This window comes from Leptodactylus fuscus, chromosome 2 (assembly GCF_031893055.1).
Source record: "Leptodactylus fuscus isolate aLepFus1 chromosome 2, aLepFus1.hap2, whole genome shotgun sequence".
Classification (NCBI taxonomy): Eukaryota; Metazoa; Chordata; class Amphibia; order Anura; family Leptodactylidae; genus Leptodactylus; species Leptodactylus fuscus.
In genome coordinates, this window is record NC_134266.1 from 47,109,590 (window position 1) to 47,133,788 (window position 24,199).

Consider the following 24,199-nt stretch of genomic DNA (forward strand, 5'->3'; position numbering starts at 1 on the left):
TCATTAGTGAAAAAAGGACGTCTATAAACACATTGAAATGAATGGATACAAATGGTGTCTGTGAAAAATGAAGGCTCCATACGTACATGATATGCGGACGTGTGGCTAAGGCCTAAAAGGTGTCTGATTATTAAAGGAGTTATCTAGTTTCTAGAACTGATGGCCTATCCTTAGAATAAGCCATCAATATTAGCCCCCGGGCCCCTGTAGATGACCTGTAGCGAGACTGCCCTGTCTCAGCAATGCAGTAATGTTTACATACCACCGACACAGCTCACTCGCCTATCAAACTGTAGCAGCAATTGTAAGTAGTGCAGCGCTACCCCACCTGCAGATCTAATATAAGGATAGGCCATCACTACTACAAACTGGATAACCCCTTTAAGGCCCAAACAGGAATGGTCTTTAAGAGACTAAAGTGCTGTTTCCTGGAATGAATCCGCTTCACTGTCCACCAAGATTGTGGTGTGTTTCTTCCTATTGGTCTTATCCACTTCATCAGTGTTTGGTATCCTGGAGCAGACTGATTCTTCATTAAAAACATAAAATAAAAAGAGATTATTAGACAGTTACTTATGTAATAGTAAAGCGTGAGACATATATAATACATCACACAAGATAACACAAGCATTATTACATAGGTATTTGTACTGGTCAGTAGGATAAACCACCTAGGGTAGGACATGTCATACATGGTATAAGTACAGAAGGTCATAGTAGTGCAGCAGGAAGGTTTGCGAGCAGCTTTACTACAGTCCCGGTTACCTCCAACCTCAAGATTGTGGCCAGGTGAAGCCTGAATAAAGAAGCCATTGAGCATCTTCTTTTTGCTTTTGACTCCAATGAAAAGAGCTGAGTATAGTGGTTGTGGCCCAGTCATCTAGAATTTAGTAGGATTCAGTGGGTAGGCAATAAGTGCTTCAAGATAGATTACCCCGTTATGGTAGTTTGAGGCCCAGTTCACATCTGTGCTTACATTCGGGGAGTCCACTTGGGCACAACCCCCCCCCCCCTTCCTGATCGTAAACCTAATCTGCATAAACCTGAGGAAACCCGAAGACCCCATAGACTATAATGAGGTCTGTGTGGGTTCCACTCAATTTCCGCACAAAAAAATGCAGAGAGAAAAGCAATGCTTGCAGGACTTTTCTCTCCACATTTTTCATGCGGAAAGGGGAATGGAATGGCCCGAATGCAGATGTGAACTGTGCCTAACCCCTTAGATGCCATAGCCTATATCACAGTGGATTGACAGAAGGAGAATTGTTATGGCAGGAGGGGTGAGGGGGATGTCGGGGGGTCTAATAGAAACTCCCAGGCTTCTCATGTATATTTTGCCTGTATTATTTGGATAACATTTTGTAATGTAAGAATTTTTTTTTTAAATTAAAATAGAGATGTTAATAGTTTATTTAGAATTAGATCAATGAACAAAATGAAGTGAATGAAAAAAAGAGAAACCTAAATCTCATCAATATTTGGTGTGACCTTTGCCCTTTGTCTTCCATCAGTTCTTGTCGGTACTTACAGACCGTTTCTGAAGGAACTCGGCAGGGAGGTTGTTCCCGCTATCTTATAGGGGCAGAAAGACTTACTGTAAAAAAAAATGTGATGCGTTTCCGCCACTCTCTATAAGATGGTGTAGAAAGGACCACTATACAGCAGATCCAGAGGTGTGTACAGAGCACAAGTGGCTGAAATATCAGGGCCAAAGAGCTGTAGCCCAAATACCATCAATGAGATGACATGTACTGTGTCTATGACATGGGTGTTCACTGGGCATAAACTATATGGCTCAATAAAGAATAAAGTTTTATGGGACTGCTGACGTCCATGCATTTTATTTGTGACATTTACTGCATTGGTTAGAGCTGACTCAGTGGGGTAGGTTTTGCATCTCAACATTGAAGTCACAAACTTTGCTGCTCCCAACCTAACTCTTTCCACACATCTGTGACATGCCAGCAGATTATTTTTGCAGTTTTTTACCACTAAATTCTGAAAGAGATTGTCCAGAATCTGAACAGTTTTAATATTGATGACCTATCCACAGGATAGGTCATCAGTATGAGAATGGTCGGGGTCTGACACCGCAACTTCAAACAGATCAACTGGTGTGGCTATCAGAAGCCATATACTAAGTACACGACCAGAAGCAGCCGTGCTCCTATTCAGTTGAATTGGAATGGGACTGCAGTTCCCGACACCATCGCTACACTATACAAACCGGAAACCCTATACGGTGACGCCTGCAACCCCACTGTAACTGCAGCCCCACTCCAATTCTCGTGAATAGGAACAAGGCTGCTTCTGGTCTTATGCTTAGTATATGGCATCTAGTAGCTGCATCAACTGATTGGTTTGGGAGTCAAACTCTGACTGATCTGCCATCCTGTGTATGGGTAATCGGTATCAAAAATGTTCAGATCTTGGAACACCCCTTTACAGACACAGCCAGTTTTAGTTTGTAGGACACAGCATTGTCACATTCTGAATGGACTTGTTTTTTGTGTGACAAGATGTGTTCTTCAATGGCATCACTTTAGGCTGCCTATAACTTAAACTATAACAATTACTAAATTGTATTAACTCTTTCCGGAGTGAAAGAACAGTAATCTTGGCATTTTATTATATTTTATAATTGTTCCAACCAACCACATTGACCCAGAACTACAACAGTCCCATTTCCAGAACAAGAGATGTGTCAATTGGCAAACCTTTTGACTGTGAGAGTCCCTCCTTCTCCTCCTGTACACAGGTGACCTGACTGTGCCATTCAGTCCAATTAACATTGTGTATTCTGTAAAGAATGAAAATATGTATTATTGTGTATATATGGTCTGATTGTGATACTGTATGTTAATCGTATGTTAAGATTAGATTGTTGTCACTGTGTATTACCTTAAACATAATCTGATGTCATTTTCAGAGAATTTGCACTTCTCTCCGAGCTTGAATTTATCTGTACAAAAAATTGTAATTCTTTTTTCAAATTCCAAGATAGTTCTTGCTCTCTGTGAATAAAAAGAAAATTACTAAATCAGGTTATGAAATCTTCCTTAGACCCAAAAATATGCTGGTGCGTCCCAAACACAATTCTCAAGCTCAGATGTGACAGGGACCATATTCAGGGCTGATTCTATAATTCTGTTGCCTGAGGCGAAAACTGAAATGGCAGCTACAACCCCGATAAAAATTACCAGTAAGAAATACAGGTAGCCAACTGCTAAAGCCAGCTGTACCCATTTACCCACTTGGGGTTTATCTCTCTGTAATTATTTGTGGGTAAAGCAAAAAAAACAAACAACAAGAAACATAATTCTGAATTTCTTTTTGAGAAGGGCAGGGGAGTTAGTTTTATGGTGTGCATTGTGCAGTAAAAATTACCTGTTTACTGTATTCTGCAGACAAGTATGAGTATTTTAGGTTTTGTAAGTTTATTTGAGCATCTTGGACGAAGGGCTAGAAACTGTGATTTGGGCATTTTGGAAGGAATAATAATGGTGTTTTATATAATTTTTAATTTTTTCCATGTACTTGTGATATGAATAGCAGGTTTACGTTAAACAGTTTAAAAAACTTGAACAGAGACCTGACGGGACCTGCTCTCGTTTTTTGCACTTGAGAAAGGGGCAGTGTAAGGCCCGAAACACGTCGTGCTATATGCTGTATTTTTAACTACCCAATAAACCCTATGTGATTGGACCCTGGTTTACCATCTTCCTAAACATACCAGTGTGTGCGGTTCTCCCTCAACAGACCTTTGGTCCCCTTTTCCTCTTTAGTTGGAGTTGGAGAACAGCCATAAATTGGACCAGCCCCTCTACTCTACTACAGTACAGCAATGAAGAGAAACAGCCAGACACTCAGGCTTCTTTTTCGGATGCAAGTCTAGCAGCAAGTCTAGATACAGTGGGCACCACTGTGCCGCTGCTTCTGACAAAATGCAACTCGCTGCCTGAGGCAAAAAGCTCATCTCACCTCATGGCAGCTGTGGGAACAACACTGCACTGCAGGGGAGCCCAGGACAGGTGAGTGAATATGACTGTCTCTTATTTTTCCTCATGTTCCCTGGTGCCTCAGTGGTTAGCGCTGGAGCCCTTGGTTTGAATTTAGCAATGGCAACATCTGCAATAAGTTTGTATGTTCTCCCTATGTTTGTGTGAGTTTCCTTCTGGTACTTAGGTTTCCTGCCACACTTCAAAGACATACTGGTAGGGAATGTAGTGTTGACACTATCTGTAAAGTGGTGCAGAGTATGATGGCGCTATGTAAGTGAGAAAAATAAATAATAAAACCTATCCCCTCGACCCACAGGTCCTTATAGAATGGGGGTTTAGTGTCCTAAGTCACCATGTTTTAAATCCATCTGTGCCCATATTTAGATAATAATCCTTTATACTTACCTAGAGGTGAGTCTCATTGGTCTCATTTCTGGTGCTCGCCTGTGCACTTCTTCAGTGATGTCGAAGATGTGCACCCCAGCTTCACTGCACAAGTTCCAGAGGTACAGGACATGCACACTGAAACCAAGGTGTACCCCTCTAGCTTCAGTAAAGAACTGTATTGGTGCGAGCAGTACAGCAACAGGGTAGGTATAAAGCTTTTTTCATTTTTATTGAGGACACAGATGGCTTTATAACAGGATGATTTGGGACACAAAAATCATGTTCCATAAAGACCTAAGGTCTCAAATCGCTCTATTAGATTCCCTTTTTAAGGAAATATTCTGTCCGCATGTGTCATAACTACATTGACAATGATCAGCAACCAAATTTACACTATATACACACCTGAAGCCTCCAGATGTTCTCGCTTTCCTTAGAAACTGTATCCACTGTTTCGCTCATTAATGCAATTAACATATTAAGGAGAAGCACAAATGTCAATATGACATAAACTATCAGAAGAAGCAGAAACAGGGTGGGATATTTTGTGCCCTGTTGCATTTCCAAGTCCCCCAATCCTATGGTAAGCTTGAACAGCTCCACCACAGCCGTCCTGAAGCTGTTATAAGAACTGCACTCTTCTCCTTCAGTGCAATGTTCAATTAGAGACGCCAGAGCTATGGAAAGAAAGCAAACAAGATTTTACTCAATCTTAATCTATACATTTTTGATTTTACATAAATTGACAAAAAAAAAGTTAAACTGTGGATGACACACATTGTAGGGATATGTTCATGCGACTGAAAAACAGCACCAAATTCTGCCCTTAAGCTGCCTCCCATTGTTCTCTGTGCAAGATGATAGGGGTGCTTGGTTACTGTTAACTGCTTACAGAGGTGCGTTACAGGAGTCACTTGCATATAGAAACCTATAGATTGGGGTTGTTCTAATGTGAATAATGAATCTTGTATTAAAGGGGTTGTCCAAACAAAACTTTAAAAGTTTAAAGGGGCTCTATCAGCAAAATCATGCTGATAGAGCCCCACATATGCGTGAATAGCCTTTAAAAAGGCTATTCAGGCATCGGTAATGTTATATTAAACTACCCCCCCGTTTTAAAAAAATAACCTAAAAAAGAATGTGCTCTACTTACGGATCGTGCACGCTGGGTGGGCATTCAGGGTGTGTCTTCATCTTCCTCCACGCCTCTTCTTCCTCCGATGTTCTCCGGTCCCGTCTTCTTCCAGCGCTCGCTTGCGGACACTGATATGAAAAAACGGCCTGGGCGCATACGCAGTAGCATGCGGCTTCTACTACGGCTACTGCGCATGCGCCCCGGCTATCACTGTCCGTTCGCGAGCGCTGGAAGAAGACGGGACCGGAGGACATCGGAGGAAGAAGAGGCGGGGATGAAGATGAAGACACCCCCTGAATGCCTGCCCAGGGTGCACGTTCGGTAAGTAGAGCACATTCTTTTTTAGGTTATTATTTTAAAACGGGGGGGTAGTTTAATATAACTTTAGCGGTGCCTGAATAGCCTTTTTAAAGGCTATTCACACATATGTGGGGCTCTATCAGCATGATTTTGCTGATAGAGCCCCTTTAAATCAGCTGTCCCAGTTGCTCCGGTGCCGTCCCGCACCTCCTGGTTCGTCTACTCTCCCTGGTCTCTTCCGGCGTTGTGCTTTAGCCGCTGATTGGCCTCAGTGGTCATGTGACCACTGAGGCCAATCAGCAGGCCTCAGGAAGAGGACCCCTGATATCACAGGTAGCGACATTTAGGCCCTTCACTGATTGGCTTCAGCAGTCACGTGACCACTGATGCCAAGCAGCAGCTTCAGCACAATGCCAGAAGACACCGCTGGAGTAGATGACCTGGGAGGCGCGTGAGGACACCGGAGCAACAGGGACAGGTGAGTATGCATTTTTTAAATTTTTTTACTGCTCCCAGCTTATTTAAACTTTAAAAAGTTTGTCCATTTTTGCCTAGACAACCCCTTTAAGTATATATTGGAGTTACCTTCTATTGTAATCTAATCAGTGATTATAATGAAACAACAGATGAAAATGATATTCACAGAACAGGAAGTGTCAGGCTCGGGTTACGTTCACATTTGCGCCAACCCAGAGACAACTTTTTTGTTCACCAGTTTCAGTTTTAATACAATGGACACCCTTGACTATAATGGGGATCGTCGGTCTCCATATGTAACCGCAATTGTAGCAATCCATTGTCTCGGATAGACCAGAACAACGGACAGCACAATTCTAGTGTGAAACTTGATCTGGTAAATCCATGGCCACGTCTCTTTTTGTGAAACAATTTGGCACATTATTTGTTCTAAATATGTTCACGTGATAAAGCCAGTTGTCTTGGACTAATAGGATCATCTACTGTATTTATGTTACAAAAGACGTGGTTCTGCTTACCTAAGCCAAATCCAAAGAGGAAGAGAACATACACGAATAAAAACTTTAAGACATCATTCAAGATGACCTGAAAAATAAATAGATGTTGTTTGATAAGTACGTTTAGAAATGTATCCGCTACTGTATGTGTCCTCAGAAATGTTATCCAAGGACTGCCTGCTCACTGTCTGGTCATGTGCATTGGAAAAATAGGGCGTAATGGGAGCAATAATATGACCCTCACCCCAGACTGCCATGAAAATTCTTTAGTACTCTGCGGTTACATTGTGCAGCGAGATGATCAATAGACGTTTTATAATGTCCGAGATGTCCTGTTTCATGCAACTCCCAAGCCTTATTTTCCCTGCAGTACACACAAGCCCATACACCATACACAGTGAGAAGCCGTGTACAACTCAATAGAGAGGCAAGAGAAAGAATAAAGAAACGCAGGATTTCACAGAAAGGAGCCAATATATGTTGCCAGAAAATCAAAAGTGGTCAGAAAGCTTAGTTCCACTTTAACATTGAATAATGCAAATTGGTACTTACCTTCTGAATCATAACACTGTAGATACCCAAAGACTGAAATCCTCTTGTGTAGAACAACATGTTCGTCCATCCAAGTGCCATGGCGATGACAATTAAGGCCAAATATTCTTGTACTCCAGCTATATAAGTTAATGTTGATAGGACAACCAGGATGGCTTGTATAAAGCTGGTAAAGGAATGGTGATACATTAAAAAATAAAGCACAGCGCCATACATTTGATAGTGGCTGTGTCTGATACTGCAGTTTAAGAAAAGCGCTAAACCTACCATAAAATAACAAAAAATTACTTAATAGTTTTGCTAACTGCAGAACAAATCATGTCTGAGTGTAAGAAGGAAGAACAGAGAGATAAACCTAAGGAGACGTGAAGAAGCTTCCTACATGAATATTCTCTCTATGCGAAAGGTCAGTTGTTTATTTGTCTCCTACAGTCTGTGATTTCATAAACTTGTAGGGTATAGAAAATCAATATTTCTTATCACTGTCCTGCAAGTTTGTGTTAGTCAAAGTGAGTTCAGGTGACTTAAAGGGGCTCTATTATTGGAAAAAGTCATTTTTAGATAAGCACATCCTTGCATAGCCTTTAGAAAGGCTATTCCACACCTACCTTTTGTATGTAAATTGCCTCAGTAGATTTTGAATAAGTCCATTTTTACTCATATGCTAATGAGCTTCCACCGTGCACCGGAAGTGTCTGTGTGCACTGCCTGCTCTATGTGTATGTATAGGAGAGGCTGCTGTGCTGAGGACTCATCTCTGCTATACATACACATAGAGCAGACTGTGATCACAGACACTTCCGATGCACGGTGGAAACTCATTAACGTGAATAAAAACAGACTTATTCAAAATCTACTGAGGCAATTTACATACAAAAGGTAGGTGTGGAATAGCCTTTCTAAAGGCTATGCAAGGATGTGCTTATCTAAAAATGACTTTTGCCAATGATAGAGCCCCTTTAAAGGGTTTAGCTACTTCAGACCAATATACAGACAAATCTTAGTTGTTTATAACTGGAGGTTGCTGGAGTGAGATATCTCATCACAGAAGACAATAAAATGACATTGTCTTCATATAAATGTGCCTATTTGTAAAGACCTAAATAATTTTAAAGGGAATCTGTCAGCATAAGAATCAGTATCAAACTAATGACAGCACCTCTACACTTTCCAAATATGCCTTTCTTATTCTACATTGCAGTTCCATTGTAAAGAAAAATCAATGTTTTATTCTTATGCACATTAGCTGAAGAGGGCTTTAGGGGCATTTCTTCTCCTGCTGGGGCTTCATACTCTGGTCAAGATGACAACCCCTAACTGCAGACAATGTGTGACCAAATGGAAGATGTCACTCAATGGGACACCAAGCTGGGTAGCAATTAGGGGCATTTATCTAGACTGGAAAGTGAAGCCCCAAAAGAAAAAGAAAGCATAAGGCCAAGGCCCCATGCAGCGGGAAAAACTGCGTCGGCAACGCATCATGGTTCTTCCCGCAGTTGAAGTTGACTTGCTGTGATTTCCAAAAGCACGGCGGTTTTGGTAATCGCGACAAATCCTTAAGGTGGTTTTTACCACAAAGTGGGCACGGGATTTGCTAGAATCCTATTCACTTTGCCCATACTGTAAAACGCTGCGATTTTTCCTGTGGCGTTTCCACTGCGGGCAAATTGCGGCATATCTGTCCTGTGGGGCCCCGGTCTAAAGCCCTTTCCATCTAATTTGCATTAGAATAAAATCCTGATTTTCATGAAAATGGAGCTGCAATGCAGAATAAGAAAGGCATCTTTGGAAAGTATAGTAGATGCCTTACTGTCATTAGATTGATACGGTTTTCGTGCATACAGATTCCTCTTAAAAGATTGTAAGGAATGGATGTAGATATTGAAATGTTTACAGTAAGACTTACAAAAGAACATGGAACCAGGCATCAGACACCACTGACCGTAGATCAGACAGCTTCAACCAAAAGATTGCTACACCCTAAAAAAAAGGGAAAAAAAATACTTAGCTTATTTTAAACAACACTATAAGATAGTTCTTAAGATGAATATGAGCTTTTAATAAAGTTTTATTCACACAGCTACCATGGCGTCCTTTCTTAACAAGACTATGACTGGTATTACAAACCTGTTTGAGGCTGAGGCCTCACGTTGCGGAAACACAGCTTTTTTTGCTGTGTTTTTCTGAGCCAAATCCAGGAGTGGATTGAGCAGAAGGGAGAAGTATTAGAACTTCCTATATATTCCCCATTGCTTTTGTAGCCATTCTTGGCTTTCAGTAAAAAAAAAAACTCAGCAAAATCTGCAACAAAAAAAAGCTGCATTTCCGCAACGTGGGGCCTCAGCATTAAAGGGAATGGTGAAGGATTGTAAAGCTAGATCTGAACATCTATAACACATTACGGAAGCGAGGAAGATAGAAAACTGACATGAAATGTCCCCTCTATGAAATGTGTGTACATATCTGTGTCAGGGGTTCTATTCGGAGCTGCCATCACAGATTCCGTAAACATCGCAATCGAAAAAGTTCTGCATGTAAAACTTTTGAATCTTGCAAAATGACAGACATCATAGCAGATACCTGACAGCCATCATTATAGTCCATGGATCCACGAGGAACCATTTGTGTCCATCATATGAGAGATCCATCACCTATTGAGATTTCCAATAGAAAATGGAAATTCCAATAATAAAGTGAACCCAGTCTTAGTAAATAAATATATGAATATGTAAATTTTTTGATCACTGAAAACATGATTATTTTGTATAAGTTCTGTGGTAGACAACATCTCTTCACTTTGTAGGTTCCTTTGTGAAACGCTGATCCCTGGAGTCTGCCATTGTATGTTTGGGAACCAGAAGATAAATGGTAGACAATAAGTGTGTTTGATAACATACTGTACCTCCTGAATTATTAAACACGTGGCGCATATTATAATATACACATGTCCAATAAGCTGAAAGATCCCCCTTGTGCTAGATAAGTCCAGTGTCATCAGATCCTGCAGGGAAAAATATACTAGAATTATTAATATAGTTCTAATTATTAAATTATAGAATACTGAATTTCCCCATGGTGGGACTATTAAAGGATTATATTATCTTATTTTATCTTATCTTAATGTATAGTAAACTAGACTTTTCCTGTAGCTTGTATAACTGGAAAAGAAAGCAAATATGTTATGAAATACATCTTGTAAGTGACAGGAGACTGAAGAGACGTATAACCTGAAATGTTCTTCGGCACTTTTGGCTGCTATTTGTTATATTATTTACTCATTAAGCGGCTGTTCACACGGTGAAAATTTATGAGAAATTTGGGGTGGTCTTGCACCTCAGATTCCTCCTCACTTGTATCCTGCTACAGAAAACAATGAATCAGGACGGAATTTGCAGATAATTTAAGGAGCAGTTCACATAGAGGAAATTTTCCCAGCTCCAAGTTTCAGTAATTTCAGAAATTTTCCTAATTGAAATACTGTGTCAAAATTCGCCCCGGCCAGGGGGTATTTTCTGCCTCCCATTTATTTCTGCTTGAAGATCGAGCATGATGCTTATCTTTCTGCTAGATGAAAAAAAACTGCTAGAGGAAAAATCAGCTAGAGATCAAATCAACATCTGACTCCCATTGAAATGAATGAAGGCTGGTTTCAGGTGCAATTCGGAGATGATTTTGAGGGTCCATTCACACAGAGCAAAATGATGAGGAATTTTGTGTGGAATTTTCCACGCTGAAAATAAAGCCTCCCATTGATTTCAATGGGTTCTGCTAGCTTTTTTTTCCACTAACGGAATCCATCGCAGGTTCAGCGCTAAATTCCTCCACGTGAACATACCCTTAGACTAAGGCCTCACAGTCCGGAAATGCTGCGCTAAAGTGCTTCAGGAACAACCACGGAGTAAACACGTTGCGGTTCTTCCCACAGAGCTTTGAACACAAAGTTCACAGAGTTTTGCTCCGCGGACTTTCTGTTACAATTATATCTCCGGGAAAGCTGCCTGCATTTCCATATACAGTCCTATGAAAAAGTTTGGGCACCCCTATTAATCTTAATCATTTTTAGTTCTAAATATTTTGGTGTTTGCAACAGCCATTTCAGTTTGATATATCTAATAACTGATGGACACAGTAATATTTCAGGATTGAAATGAGGTTTATTGTACTAACAGAAAATGCGCAATATGCATTAAACCAAAATTTGACCGGTGCAAAAGTATGGGCACCTCAACAGAAAAGTGACATTAATATTTAGTAGATCCTCCTTTTGCAAAGATAACAGCCTCTAGTCGCTTCCTGTAGCTTTTAATCAGTTCCTGGATCCTGGATGAAGGTATTTTGGACCATTTCTTTCTACAAAACAATTCAAGTTCAGTTAAGTTTGATGGTCGCCGAACATGGATAGCCCGCCCTCAAATGATCTGAAAACAAAGATTGTTCAACATAGTTGTTCAGGGGAAGGATACAAAATGTTGTCTCAGAGATTTAACCTGTCAGTTTCCACTGTGAGGAACATAGTAAGGAAATGGAAGACCACAGGGACAGTTCTTGTTAAGCCCAGAAGTGGCAGGCCAAGAAAAATATCAGAAAGGCAGAGAAGAAGAATGGTGAGAAGAGTCAAGGACAATCCACAGACCACCTCCAAAGAGCTGCAGCATCATCTTGCTGCAGATGGTGTCACTGTGCATCGGTAACAATACAGTGCACTTTGCACAAGGAGAAGCTGTCAGGGAGAGTGATGAGAAAGAAGCCGTTTCTGCACGTACGCCACAAATAGAGTTGCCTGAGGTATGCAAAAGCACAATTGGAGAAGCCAACTTCATTTTGGAAACAAAGATTGAGTTGTTTGGTTATAAAAAAAGGCGTTATGCATGGCGTCCAAAAAGAAACAGCATTCCAAGAAAAACACTTGCTACCCACTATAAAATTTGGTGGAGGTTCCATCATGCTTTGGGGCTGTGTAGCCAATGCCAGCACCGGGAATCTTGTTAAAGTTGAGGGTCGCATGGATTCCACTCAGTATCAGCAGATTCTTGAGAATAATGTTCAAGAATCAGTGACGAAGTTGAAGTTACGCCGGGGATGGATATTTCAGCAAGACAATGATCCAAAACACTGCTCCAAATCAACTCACGCATTCATGCAGAGGAACAATTACAATGTTCTGGAATGGCCATCCCAGTCCCCAGACCTGAATATCATTGAACATCTGTGGGATGATTTGAAGCGGGCTGTCCATGCTCGGCAACCATCTAACTTAACTGAACTTGAATTGTTTGTCCAAAATACCTTTATCCAGGATCCAGGAACTGATTAAAAGCTACAGGAAGCGACTAGAGGCTGTTATCTTTGCAAAAGGAGGATCTACTAAATATTAATGTCACTTTTCTGTTGAGGTGCCCATACTTTTGCACCTGTCAAATTTTGGTTTAATGCATATTGCACATTTTCTGTTAGTACAATAAACCTCATTTCAATCCTGAAATATTACTGTGTCCATCAGTTATTAGATATATCAAACTGAAATGGCTGTTGCAAATACCAAAATATTTAGAACTAAAAATGATTAAGATTAATAGGGGTGCCCAAACTTTTTCATAGGACTGTATATAATTGACATGCTGCGATTTTCAAAACTGTTTTGGAAATCACATCATGTCCGCACTGCGATTTTTTCCGCAAAGTGGGCATGGGATTCGCATGAATCCCATCCACTTTGCAAGTACTGTAAAACTATTTGGCTGCGGCAGAAACGCGGCGTTTCTGGCCCGTGGGGCCCCGGACTTAGACAGAATCTGCCTAAATCTTGTTGGCCAGTTGTTGGCCAATTGCTTTTTTGTCCTCCCTTTGTCAAAGAGCAGCTTTCTGTAAAGACTCAACACCTCCATGTATTACACGATCACCTATAGATTTTTATGTGCAGTGTGGATATTACAGCATTATAGGGCTGTGTACATTACATACTACATCAATGGCAGCCTCCTTCCATGATAATGTATAACTGTGTGTCTGGCCAGCTGTTATCGCAAGTGGAGCTGCAAAATAAAGAAAAAGTACCAGGCAGAACATCCTATTTTTAGGGTATGTTCACATGAAATTTTTTGGAGCTGATTTTGAAGCAGATTCTTCCTTAAAATCTGCTTCAAAAAGTGCCTGATATCTGCTTCCATCCATTTCTATGCGAGGCAATGGCAGATATTTTCTCAGCTAACAGAAAAAAGAAGCATCCTGCCCCATCTTCAGGCAAATTCCATCTGAAACTCCCATAAAAATGAATGACAGGCAGAAAAAAACTCTCAAGGATTTAGAAGCAGATTTTGCAAAAAAAAAAAAAATTATATGTGTATATGGCGCCATAGATATGAATGGATCATTGTTCTAGCTAACGAAAAACAAGGCTAGCACTGACTGTGCACACAGTCATGTGCATGACGCCCTATAATTCCCCTAACTAAGAGTTTGTCAGTTTTACATAGTACACATAGTAGATTTCTGCATTATACATAACCTGTTGGTTAAAGTCGCACTTACCTCACCTCCACGTGGTCGATAGTACAAAAGAGTAAAAATAATATTAAAGGCAAAGTAAAAAAGGAAAGACATTAAAAATGTGTTTCTTGCAAACTTTTTCCATTTCATCTGAAGAAGAGTATGGAGAGGCTCTAAAGACAACAGATCATGACGATTCTAGGAAAGAAGAAGACTGTTTTATGGGTCAATATATACAGAATATTTCTAATAATTCAGACTATTCTAGTTATTCTCCATTTTGTAAAGCATATTATGTTAACCAGAGGACACGGCACCAGCGAGGCCTAAGATGCTCTAACATAGACAAATACACTGTTCCTAACTCTCATCTATGGAAAGTATCGGCTGTGTACACGATTTTGGCTTCTGGATATAAACAAGATTGTTCTCATTTACTTACAGCAAGCAGAGATCTATGGTAGATTTACTATTATGGTTATGACTAGAAGTATAGCTTGAAGCTCTTGCGCCCTGTTTTGTGCCCCCTCAATACCCTGTACCATTTCAAATAGTAGTATATTTTATGTGTTATGGGGCCCCCAATTCTGGAACTCAGTAGTGACTGCTACTGCTGCACCCCCTATATGTTTATGACTAGTCTTTGGAGTAAAATGTTCCAATATGTGATGTATTGTGTCCCATCTAGTTTTTAAAAAAAATCTGTTAGGTTCACACCTGTGCCCCCGTCTCCGCTTTGTGGGTTTCCATCTTCTGCCAACAGAAGACGGAAACCCGACAGCCAGCGCCCATGAGCGTCTTCTGGTCTCCGCGGTGAAACCAGTTTTTTTTTAACCTGACACAAAGTCGTATATGTCCGACTTTGTGTCCGGTTAAAAAAAAACGGTTTCGCTGTGGAAAGGCAGAAGGCGCTCACGGGCGGACACTTTGCAAACCCATTGAAATGAATGGGTTTGAAAACTGACTGCCGATTTCCGTCTCCTGTTCAGTTTCTCGGGCAGAAGACGGAAACATGAAAGTGGAGATCGGGCGCAGGTGTGAACCCACTCTAACAGAAGTTTGAAGTAAAATTTGGGCTCAAACTAATCCAACTAACAGATGGTATAATAAGTTTATACTATCTGTTAGTTGGATTAGTTTGAGCCCAAATTTTACTAGTCAGTCAAACAATGCAAACCAGATTTATCATTTGCATCAATCACTGTGATAAATCTGGTGTAGTTTAAGACTGTCAAGTCTAAGTTTGTGCTGTCTTACTTTTAGACAGTATTGGTAAATCTGCCCCATTGATTACCGTATATAGTCGAGTATAAGCCGACCTGAATATAAGCCGAGGCCCCTAATTTTACCACGAAAAACTGGGAAAACTTATTGACTCGAGTATAAGCTGAGGGGGGAAAATGCAGCAGCTACTGGAAATTTTCAAAAATTAAAATGGTCGGAGTTTTTGGGTGCAGTAGGTGCTGGGGAAGGGGAGGGGGTGTTTTGGTTGTCTGTCTGCCCCTTCCCTGAGATTGAGGACTGGTTATTCTTCCTCCACTTAGAATTCAGTCTTGCTGAATATAGGGTATCTGCAGTGCTCCTATTAACCCCTTCCCGACGGAACAGGAGCACTGCAGATCCCCTATATTCAGTAGACCGGGCACTGTCAGACACAGGGATACCTAATGTGTATGTGTTTCACTGTAATCTTCTACTTTTGTATGTATTCTAGGGAAAGGAGGGATTTAGAACTTTTATTTTTTTTTAATCTTTTTTTTTGTTGCACTATTTTATGGGAGATTTTGTACATTAATATTGTGGCTGGTCATAGACTCCCCCCCCCCCCTTCCCCCCAAGAAGAAAAAAAAATATATACTTTTTTTTTATTTTTTTGCTGACTCGAGTATAAGCCAAGGGGGGCTTTTTCAGCACAAAATCTGGGCTGAAAAATTCGGCTTATACTCGAGTATATACGGTACATATACTCTACACCCTCCACCATTTCTCCAGGTCTGTTGTATACAGATATATCCTACTTTACTTTTCGTCTTGGTTCAACCTATCCTGGGATATGTGACGTGAGATAAGCAACTTTGAAAAAATGTGATACTTTGCACAAAGATGTATATGTTATACTTATCTACAGTATGTGTGGCCACCCAGTGCTTGTGGTATGGGTTGCTACTTATTGAAAGATCTGCTCACGTGTTCTAATTTTATTTTATTTTTTGGATTTGTGTAGAGAGAAACTGGATCCCTTAACAACATTTGTAGAAAATTAAAGTTGGACATGTTTGTATTTATAGCTAACTTCAATAACGACTGACATTTTTTCCAGATTTGCTAACAGTTAGACAGTGTAAACGTATGCAGATAGTGTGAAAATACACCAGATTTATCACAGTGGCCGATGCTAAATCTGATGTATCTTTAGACTCCCTAGTCGAAGTTTATACTATCTTTTAGCTGACTTACTGTAATCCAGAATTTCTTGACACAAATTTGTTGCATTTTTGGCTTAACATGTAACATCTATAGAGGACCTTTCATGTCCTCATGAAAGTGTGGTTTTATATACCGCTAGAAAGCAGACAGTGTTTTTATATACCAGTATGTGCCTTGGGGCTGGAGACATTGGTGCCTAAATGGTTATCCTCATAGCCCAGCGTCATTGCTGGGTGGTAAGGAACGCCCTCGCTGACAGTACAAGGCTATATTATGGTAATGTCGAGGCAGTGGTGGGCGTAATGTCATCGATATCGCCACCACCACAGCAGCACAATGCACTCAATTCAGCGCACTGTCTGCTTTCTAGCAGTATACAAAAATGCAATTTTATAAGGACATGAACGGTCCTCTTTAAGCCACATCCTTTTTCTGAGAGTCTACACCCACATGTCTAGCACATCAAAATTTTTTAGCCCAAATTAGATGCACCACAAAGATGTTCCAAAGATGGGCCATGTTTCTACCAATGTCTATTGATAACCACAATAGTAAACTTGTGCCATTGTCTTTAATATATAGTTATCCCATTTTCCTTTCTGCACACTTACTTCAATGCGCGTATTGTAGACCAGCATTTCCAGTATTGAGTTTTCTGAAGAAGTATCCACATCTTTCAAGTCATACACGGAGGAGGACACAGGTCCATAAGCCCAGTCTGTGAGCTTCCGAGACAAGATTTTATTTTCCTCATCTTTTATTTCTCTACTCAGAATATATTTTAGCATCTGGATAAGAAAGAGAATACAGAGCTGTTACTATATGCGGTATGTGGGAGATAGGTTATACCGTATTTTTAGTCGGTTTTATTTGTAGGATGAGACTGTAATTCTTACCTCCAGTTTACCTTTCTTGGCTGCTAGTTGCATTGGTGTGAGGCCTTCATTGTTTGTAATACCTTCTAAAAACTTATTCTTACAGCTGCGTATGATCTGATCATAAATATCTATTATGAACATGTTGTGAGGCTTATCCTTCTCTGTTACAGTAACAAGTGCATGGAGCACGGTATTTCCAAAAGAGTCCTGGATGGTGATGTTGGTCTCGCTGTTTTCCATGAGCAGTTTCACCACGTCTGGCTGGTTGGTACACGCAGCAAGAGCTAAGGGAGTTTCACCTAAAATTTCAAAGTATGGTTATTCTGAAAAGCTTATACTCAGAAACTCATGGAGAACATTACAGAAACATACTGATGTTCTGTCTCATGGATAGGACATCAGTTTTTAAAAACTGGATAACCCTTTTAGGCTAAGATCACACGTTGCAGAAACGCAACTTTTTATGTTGCAGGTTTCCTGTGTTTTTTGAGCCAAAGTCAGGAGTGGATTGAGCAGAAGGTAGAGGTATAAGTTATTCCCTTATATTTCCCTTTCCTCTTGTACCCATTCTTGGTTTTAGCTAAAAAAAAATCGCAGCAAAATCTGCACAAAAAAAAAGCTGCATTTCCGCAATATGGGACCTTAGCCTTAAGGAGAAATGTAAGGTGTTCCATTAAAGCGTAACTAAAATCTCATCTTTTTTTCATAAATCCATAGTTTAGATGAAAATAACAAACTGTAATACATTTTATATAAGAAAAGTGCATGTTTCTTCACTTATTTGTCTTCTTCTGCCACTGATCAAATCTGTATAATAGAACTCTCTGGGGAGGGGAAGGGGAGGAGAAGAGAGCTCTTTAAACAGAAAGATATCTGCACTAGAGATGAGCGAACACTATTCGAAACGGCCGTTTCGAATAGCACACACCCATAGGAATGAATGGAAGCGGCCGGCACGCTGACTTTGCTGGTTGCCGGCCGCTTAACCCCCTGCGTGCCGGCTGCATCCATTCATTCCTATGGGTGCGTGCTATTTGAAAAGGGAGTTTGAATAGTGTTCGCTCATCTCTAATCTTCACTATAGAGAGACAGTTCCTTTTTCACAACAAAGCTGGATTACCAGGATTTAATGCTATGAATGGCCTCATATCTCTGTTTAACCCTCTGTAAACTGATCTGCTATGTGTATGGCACAAAATCACTTAGATAAGAAGTAAAGATAGGAGTAATACTTAAAGAAGTGGGAGCTTTTCTATAGTGAAGTATATTGCAAAGTTTGTTTTCTGCACCTGCAGTATTGATTTAATAAATGTATAAAAGTTTCCTTATACTTAAGATCATATTTTATTTTGCTCTTGATTGATCCAAAAATTTCCCAGTGTGGAGTAGAGTTCCCTTGGGTCTGTTTGGGAAAAGTGATTTTATGGGTCAACTGTGTGACTTTTCCGTTATCATTGTACACGCAGGACATATTACAAGTCAGATCTAATAGTAAATTTTTGCCAATCCGTAAAATATAGAAGCCAGTGAGACGTGATAAGCTCTGAAGACAGTTCCAAATGGGACTGTCTTATACTGGAGACTTGGAACCCATTATTGGGTCATAGCCTAGGCTGAGTAGAGGATATTTTGATTCCTCGGTGAGGCGGTCAGGTCTTGTATATATAAAAGTAGAGGGGCGAATATACTGCGCATGTTGTATTTTTTTTACATTTCAGCAGTCGTTCACAAGCTATACTGTAACATTGGAGAGGAGCAACAACACATCTGTCACATTTGGTAGCACTTTGATGTGAGTGTTCACCCCGGTATCTCTGTAAATATATAAAATTCTGATCTAATAAAATTGGTAGCGATTAAATTAATGACCATGTGCGTTCTATACTTACCAAAATAAAATCCATAACTTCTGCTCTTTGGGCTAAAGAACAGACCCTGTGCACGTACATTCACTTTAGCGCCTTTATCAAGAAGATACTTGACAATTTTATTTTGTCGTCTTTCGATAGCTATGTGTAAAGCAGTTTGACCTAGAGGACAAGGTATAGAATGTGTAAAATATAAATACATTTAATTTATATAAATATGATAATTCTACCAAATATTGCATCCTAATGCTATACATGTATATGTATATGATGGCAATTACTGAAGCCTATGTAACAGGTATGATATGTGCTAGACCTCTATCCAGTAGAAATCGGGAAAGGGCAAAGCTCAGGTTGAATTTCACCATTTCCCATTGGAAGTGGTAACAATTTGGGGTATCATGACTACGGTCTTAATATAAATGGGAAGGGAGTTGTGTTGCTAATACCTCGCACTTAAGAAATGTGCCCTTGGTCTCCTGTCAAATTTTTCTAAATCATCACAGGCCATGTGACTGGTCAATGTGACGTCAGATGCTTCGAAAATCTGATGAATGGAGGCGCTGGACCCCCCCTTGATCTCACAACTATGACCTATCCTATGGAAAGATCATCAATATCCCGGTATAACCCTTTAAAACTATGTATTCATGAAACAACTAAGAATAAATAAATCTATTAAATGTATTACCTTTGTAATTCTCCTCTGTATATGCAGCGTTGATAAATCTGTCCAGGAAACCATGTTTCTCCGTGAATGATAGGATAATACGCACTATCTCCGGAGTCTTCCCATTTATATTGAGTAGCGCTTTCATCAGGCAGGTCTTTCCAGTGTCTTTTGATGTCAGTCTGTACATAAGAAAATCTGAAAGGTAACAAAGTATATTATTTTATCTGTGGGTGTATATGTTCTGTAGGTAATCGTGTTTTTTCCCTGAATGTAAAAATATTCCCCACTAGGCTGCAGAACCTCCTCAAGTTAGTAAATACGTTTGTTTCAGCGCTTCCATTGATAATTGAAACCTCTGGAACTTGAGACCGTAACGCTATGGAAAACTAGTAAAAAGTTCTGAAGCCACCAAAATCTCTGCTCAATATAATAAAAAAAAGCTTGAAGAAAAGTAAGCACAAAACGAATACAGATAAAGCAATTCCATTATATAGAATAGTCACAGATAGAAACATAGAAGATGAACAGAAACAGGCCACACAACCCATCTAATCTGCCCTATATTATTTCCATCTCATCTTAGGATAGACATGTGCGTGTGAAAATTGTGAAAATTCACTTACTATAGATTTCTCAAGCACATCTGCTGGAAGTTTGATCCAAGCTTCAACTACTTTTTCAGTGTAATATTTTCTGACATTGTATCATTATAAATTGTGCCTCCTGTATTCTTGTGTTTAGTTTTTTATTAAAACATTTCCATTCTTCACCTTATTTCTACCTTTAACATATTTAAAATATTTTGGCACAGTTGGAATTTCGTCTCTAGCCCCCACCATTCCCGAGCAATCAATGCTGTTAGTTTTGGTGCCTGATATGCTATTTAGTCTCTGTACTGTCCGGGGGGCGGTGTCAGGCAGGAGCAGACAAGGGGGTGTGATTCTGAGCTCTGACACTGGCTGCCTCTGATTGGACTTCTGAGTCACACCCCCTGTCTGACACTGCCCACTTAACATTACAGAGCTTAAATGGCACATCAGACACCAAAACTAACTGCACTTGTCGCTCAAGAATGATGAAGGCTAGAGAGAAGATTCCAAACTTAGATTGATCATCAGAACCTAGAAGGTCAAAGTTAGTGCAGGAAAAAAATGGTGTACATTATAATTGTATTACCTTGAGCACACATGTCTGTAAAAAAATAAGACAATCCTTCGATTTCATTGAGTAGTCTGTTTAATGACAGTATGTCTCCTTCCTTAACAGCCTTGTGTATGAATTTATTCTGGTTTCGTGTTTCTTGTATTAAGTCAAATGCAGCTTTGCTGTAACATTTAAAAAATTGCTTTTAGGACAATATGTACAATCATAACGGAGTTGTCCAGTAAAAGAAAAAATATGAAAAAGGGCTCAGTTTAAAAAGCTTTTCAAGGGTTCTTTTCCAACAATTTTCTGCCAGTCTCTACTTCCAAATCCCTGTTAACATAGTAAGTAGCCACACAGCTAATCATTGGCTGTTGTAGCGACCCATCACAGTAAGGCCTCATTCACATCTGCGTTGGTATTCTGTCCGGGGGAGTCCACATGAGGACCCCCTCCCCAAACAGAATACCGAACGCAACTGCAAGCGGTGTGCCAGTGAAAGTACACGGACCCCATAGAGACTATAATGGGGTCCGTGAGCTTGCCACCAGATCTCCGCAGGGATCATGCGGACAGGAAAGTAGTTCGCAATCTATTTTCGTTCCCACATGATTCATGCGGGAAGCGCGCGGCAAGCCCATTATAGTCTATGGGGTCCATGTGCTTTCACTGCACAGCGCTTGCAGTTGCGTTCGGTATTCCGTTTAGGGGAACCCCATACAGATTCCTCAAACAGAATACTGAGCTCAGATGTGAATGAAGAGTAAGATGTGTTGTCTAAGCAGCTGTTATGAAATTGTCACAGGAGTAATTTCCAAAAATGCAAAAACTGGCAGGTACCAGAGAACACAGATACAGAGCTAGCGAAATCTCACACAGTGCTGAGAGATAGAATCCAAATATCTTCACCAGAGCCCATTGCAAAGTTGGTTAGTGTTGAGCTGTATTTGGACCCAGGTTATCACTCCAGGAACAAACATATCCAAGCCGAGGCCAACCTGAGAGTCAACAATCAAACAAGTAAACCAACAAATATCCAGTAAACAAGCCAAGGTCAGAAAAACCACAAACCACAGATGTATTCAGAGCACTGGAGCCTAACTAGTAACAATTCAGTAATAGCAGGCACCTGAGAAGTTTAGAACAGACTTTAAATATCCCTCCTCAGCTGTTGATTGGTTCATCATCTCATAGCTCTGATTATCTGTACAAAGCTTGCAACAGCAAGAAGCCGTGCTACAGCGAGGAGGATACACACTGAGATTTTTAACAGCAGTATTCCCTATGTGTTTAGAGGGTCCAGGAAGTATTTCAAAGAGGAAATTTAGTTTTATATTGCTTCTTTTATTGTTAAACCCATTCTGAGCTCTATGTCCAAAAATATTCCTGCTGGACAACTTCTTTAATAATTTAATTTGAAACAGTACAAAGAATAAAGGGGTGAAGATGTTCCTTCCTGTGAGCACAAGATCAGAGTCCCTGCTGATTTATGACCCAGTCTGGCAGTAAGCTCTTTGAAGTAATAAGACCAGGCCAAATTTATGACTTAACAACTTTCTCACTGTAGGCTTACATTGAACTAAGAGAGAGGGGTTGTAACCAGAGTTAACCTTAGAGAGACCCACCTTTCCCAGGTGCTGATGAATTGTCTCAGTACCACCTCAGGGAATAGCAAGAGGAAGGCACCCTGGCAGGGGGAGTAGCTAAGCACAAGCCAGAAGCTGTACTTTACAAGAAACTGAAAATTCATACTCAATAACTGAAAATATACACTCAATTTGAGGCCTGCGTGAAGGTTGAGTGCAAGAGTGAGTGAGCAAAGTGAACTAACCCCTGATCGCGGCACCCACTTCACATACTCCACCTGCACAGAGCCCCCTGGACCCAGTGCAAGTGGTGGGTGACAGAAGGATACTCTCCATGTTGGGTTCCAAGCTGGAGAATAACCCCTACCCCCTGCATGAGACCATGATAGCAATGGGCAGTACTGTCAGTGACTGACTGCTTCGCGCTAAGTGTGAGAAGGAGCGCTATCAGAAGTCTTTCTTCCCCATAGCGGTTAGGTTGTGAAACCAACACCGAGCTAAGAAGAAGAAGAAGAAGAAGATCATTGAATACAGAGAACTGAAAGATCTCTAAATTGTGATATCCCTTCTACTACCTTTTTTTTTTTTAATCTGTACCTACTGTCTCTGCAATGTCTATACCTTCAAGCTTTTCTATTTGTATATTGTTTTATCTATGCTTCTGTAACACTGAATTTCCCCATGGTGGGAGTATTAAAGGATTATCTTATCTTATCTTAACAGGACAGTCATAAATGACAACAACTAGAGATGAGCGAACACTAAAATGTTCGAGGTTCGAAATTCGATTCGAACAGCCGCTCACTGTTCGAGTGTTCGAATGGGTTTCGAACCCCATTATAGTCTATGGGGAACATAAACTCGTTAAGGAGGAAACCCAAATTCGTGTCTGGAGGGTCACCAAGTCCACTATGACACCCCAGGAAATGATACCAACACCCTGGAATGACACTGGGACAGCAGGGGAAGCATGTCTGGGGGCATAAAAGTCACTTTATTTCATGGAAATCCCTGTCAGTTTGCGATTTTCGCAAGCTAACTTTTCCCCATAGAAATGCATTGGCCAGTGCTGATTGGCCAGAGTACGGAACTCGACCAATCAGCGCTGGCTCTGCTGGAGGAGGCGGAGTCTAAGATCGCTCCACACCAGTCTCCATTCAGGTCCGACCTTAGACTCCGCCTCCTCCGGCAGAGCCAGCGCTGATTGGCCGAAGGCTGGCCAATGCATTCCTATGCGAATGCAGAGACTTAGCAGTGCTGAGTCAGTTTTGCTCAACTACACATCTGATGCACACTCGGCACTGCTACATCAGATGTAGCAATCTGATGTAGCAGAGCCGAGGGTGCACTAGAACCCCTGTGCAAACTCAGTTCACGCTAATAGAATGCATTGGCCAGCGCTGATTGGCCAATGCATTCTATTAGCCCGATGAAGTAGAGCTGAATGTGTGTGCTAAGCACACTCATTCAGCACTGCTTCATCACGCCAATACAATGCATTAGCCAGTGCTGATTGGCCAGAGTACGGAATTCGGCCAATCAGCGCTGGCCAATGCATTCTATTAGCCCGATGAAGTAGAGCTGAATGTGTGTGCTAAGCACACACATTCAGCACTGCTTCATCACGCCAATACAATGCATTAGCCAGTGCTGATTGGCCAGAGTACGGAATTCGGCCAATCAGCGCTGGCTCTGCTGGAGGAGGCGGAGTCTAAGATCGCTCCACACCAGTCTCCATTCAGGTCCGACCTTAGACTCCGCCTCCTCCAGCAGAGCCAGCGCTGATTGG

General features: G+C 40.8%; 1 protein-coding gene across 1 annotated transcript in view; it reads right to left on the reverse strand.

The window, feature by feature from the left end:
• Positions 1 to 413: 413 nt before the first annotated feature.
• Positions 414 to 24,199, reverse strand: part of LOC142193631 (transient receptor potential cation channel subfamily V member 3-like) — a 45,545-nt gene continuing 21,759 nt past the window's right edge. The window contains exons 3-16 of the mRNA XM_075262619.1: positions 20,858 to 21,006; positions 19,700 to 19,876; positions 19,030 to 19,170; positions 17,159 to 17,439; positions 16,874 to 17,050; positions 13,874 to 14,033; positions 10,252 to 10,367; positions 9,256 to 9,329; positions 7,350 to 7,515; positions 6,819 to 6,885; positions 4,794 to 5,065; positions 2,902 to 3,014; positions 2,718 to 2,800; positions 414 to 529 (exon numbers count right to left, since the gene is read on the reverse strand). Coding sequence (XP_075118720.1) covers positions 414 to 529; positions 2,718 to 2,800; positions 2,902 to 3,014; positions 4,794 to 5,065; positions 6,819 to 6,885; positions 7,350 to 7,515; positions 9,256 to 9,329; positions 10,252 to 10,367; positions 13,874 to 14,033; positions 16,874 to 17,050; positions 17,159 to 17,439; positions 19,030 to 19,170; positions 19,700 to 19,876; positions 20,858 to 21,006 — 2,092 coding nt within the window. The remainder of the gene's footprint in view (positions 530 to 2,717; positions 2,801 to 2,901; positions 3,015 to 4,793; positions 5,066 to 6,818; positions 6,886 to 7,349; positions 7,516 to 9,255; positions 9,330 to 10,251; positions 10,368 to 13,873; positions 14,034 to 16,873; positions 17,051 to 17,158; positions 17,440 to 19,029; positions 19,171 to 19,699; positions 19,877 to 20,857; positions 21,007 to 24,199) is intronic.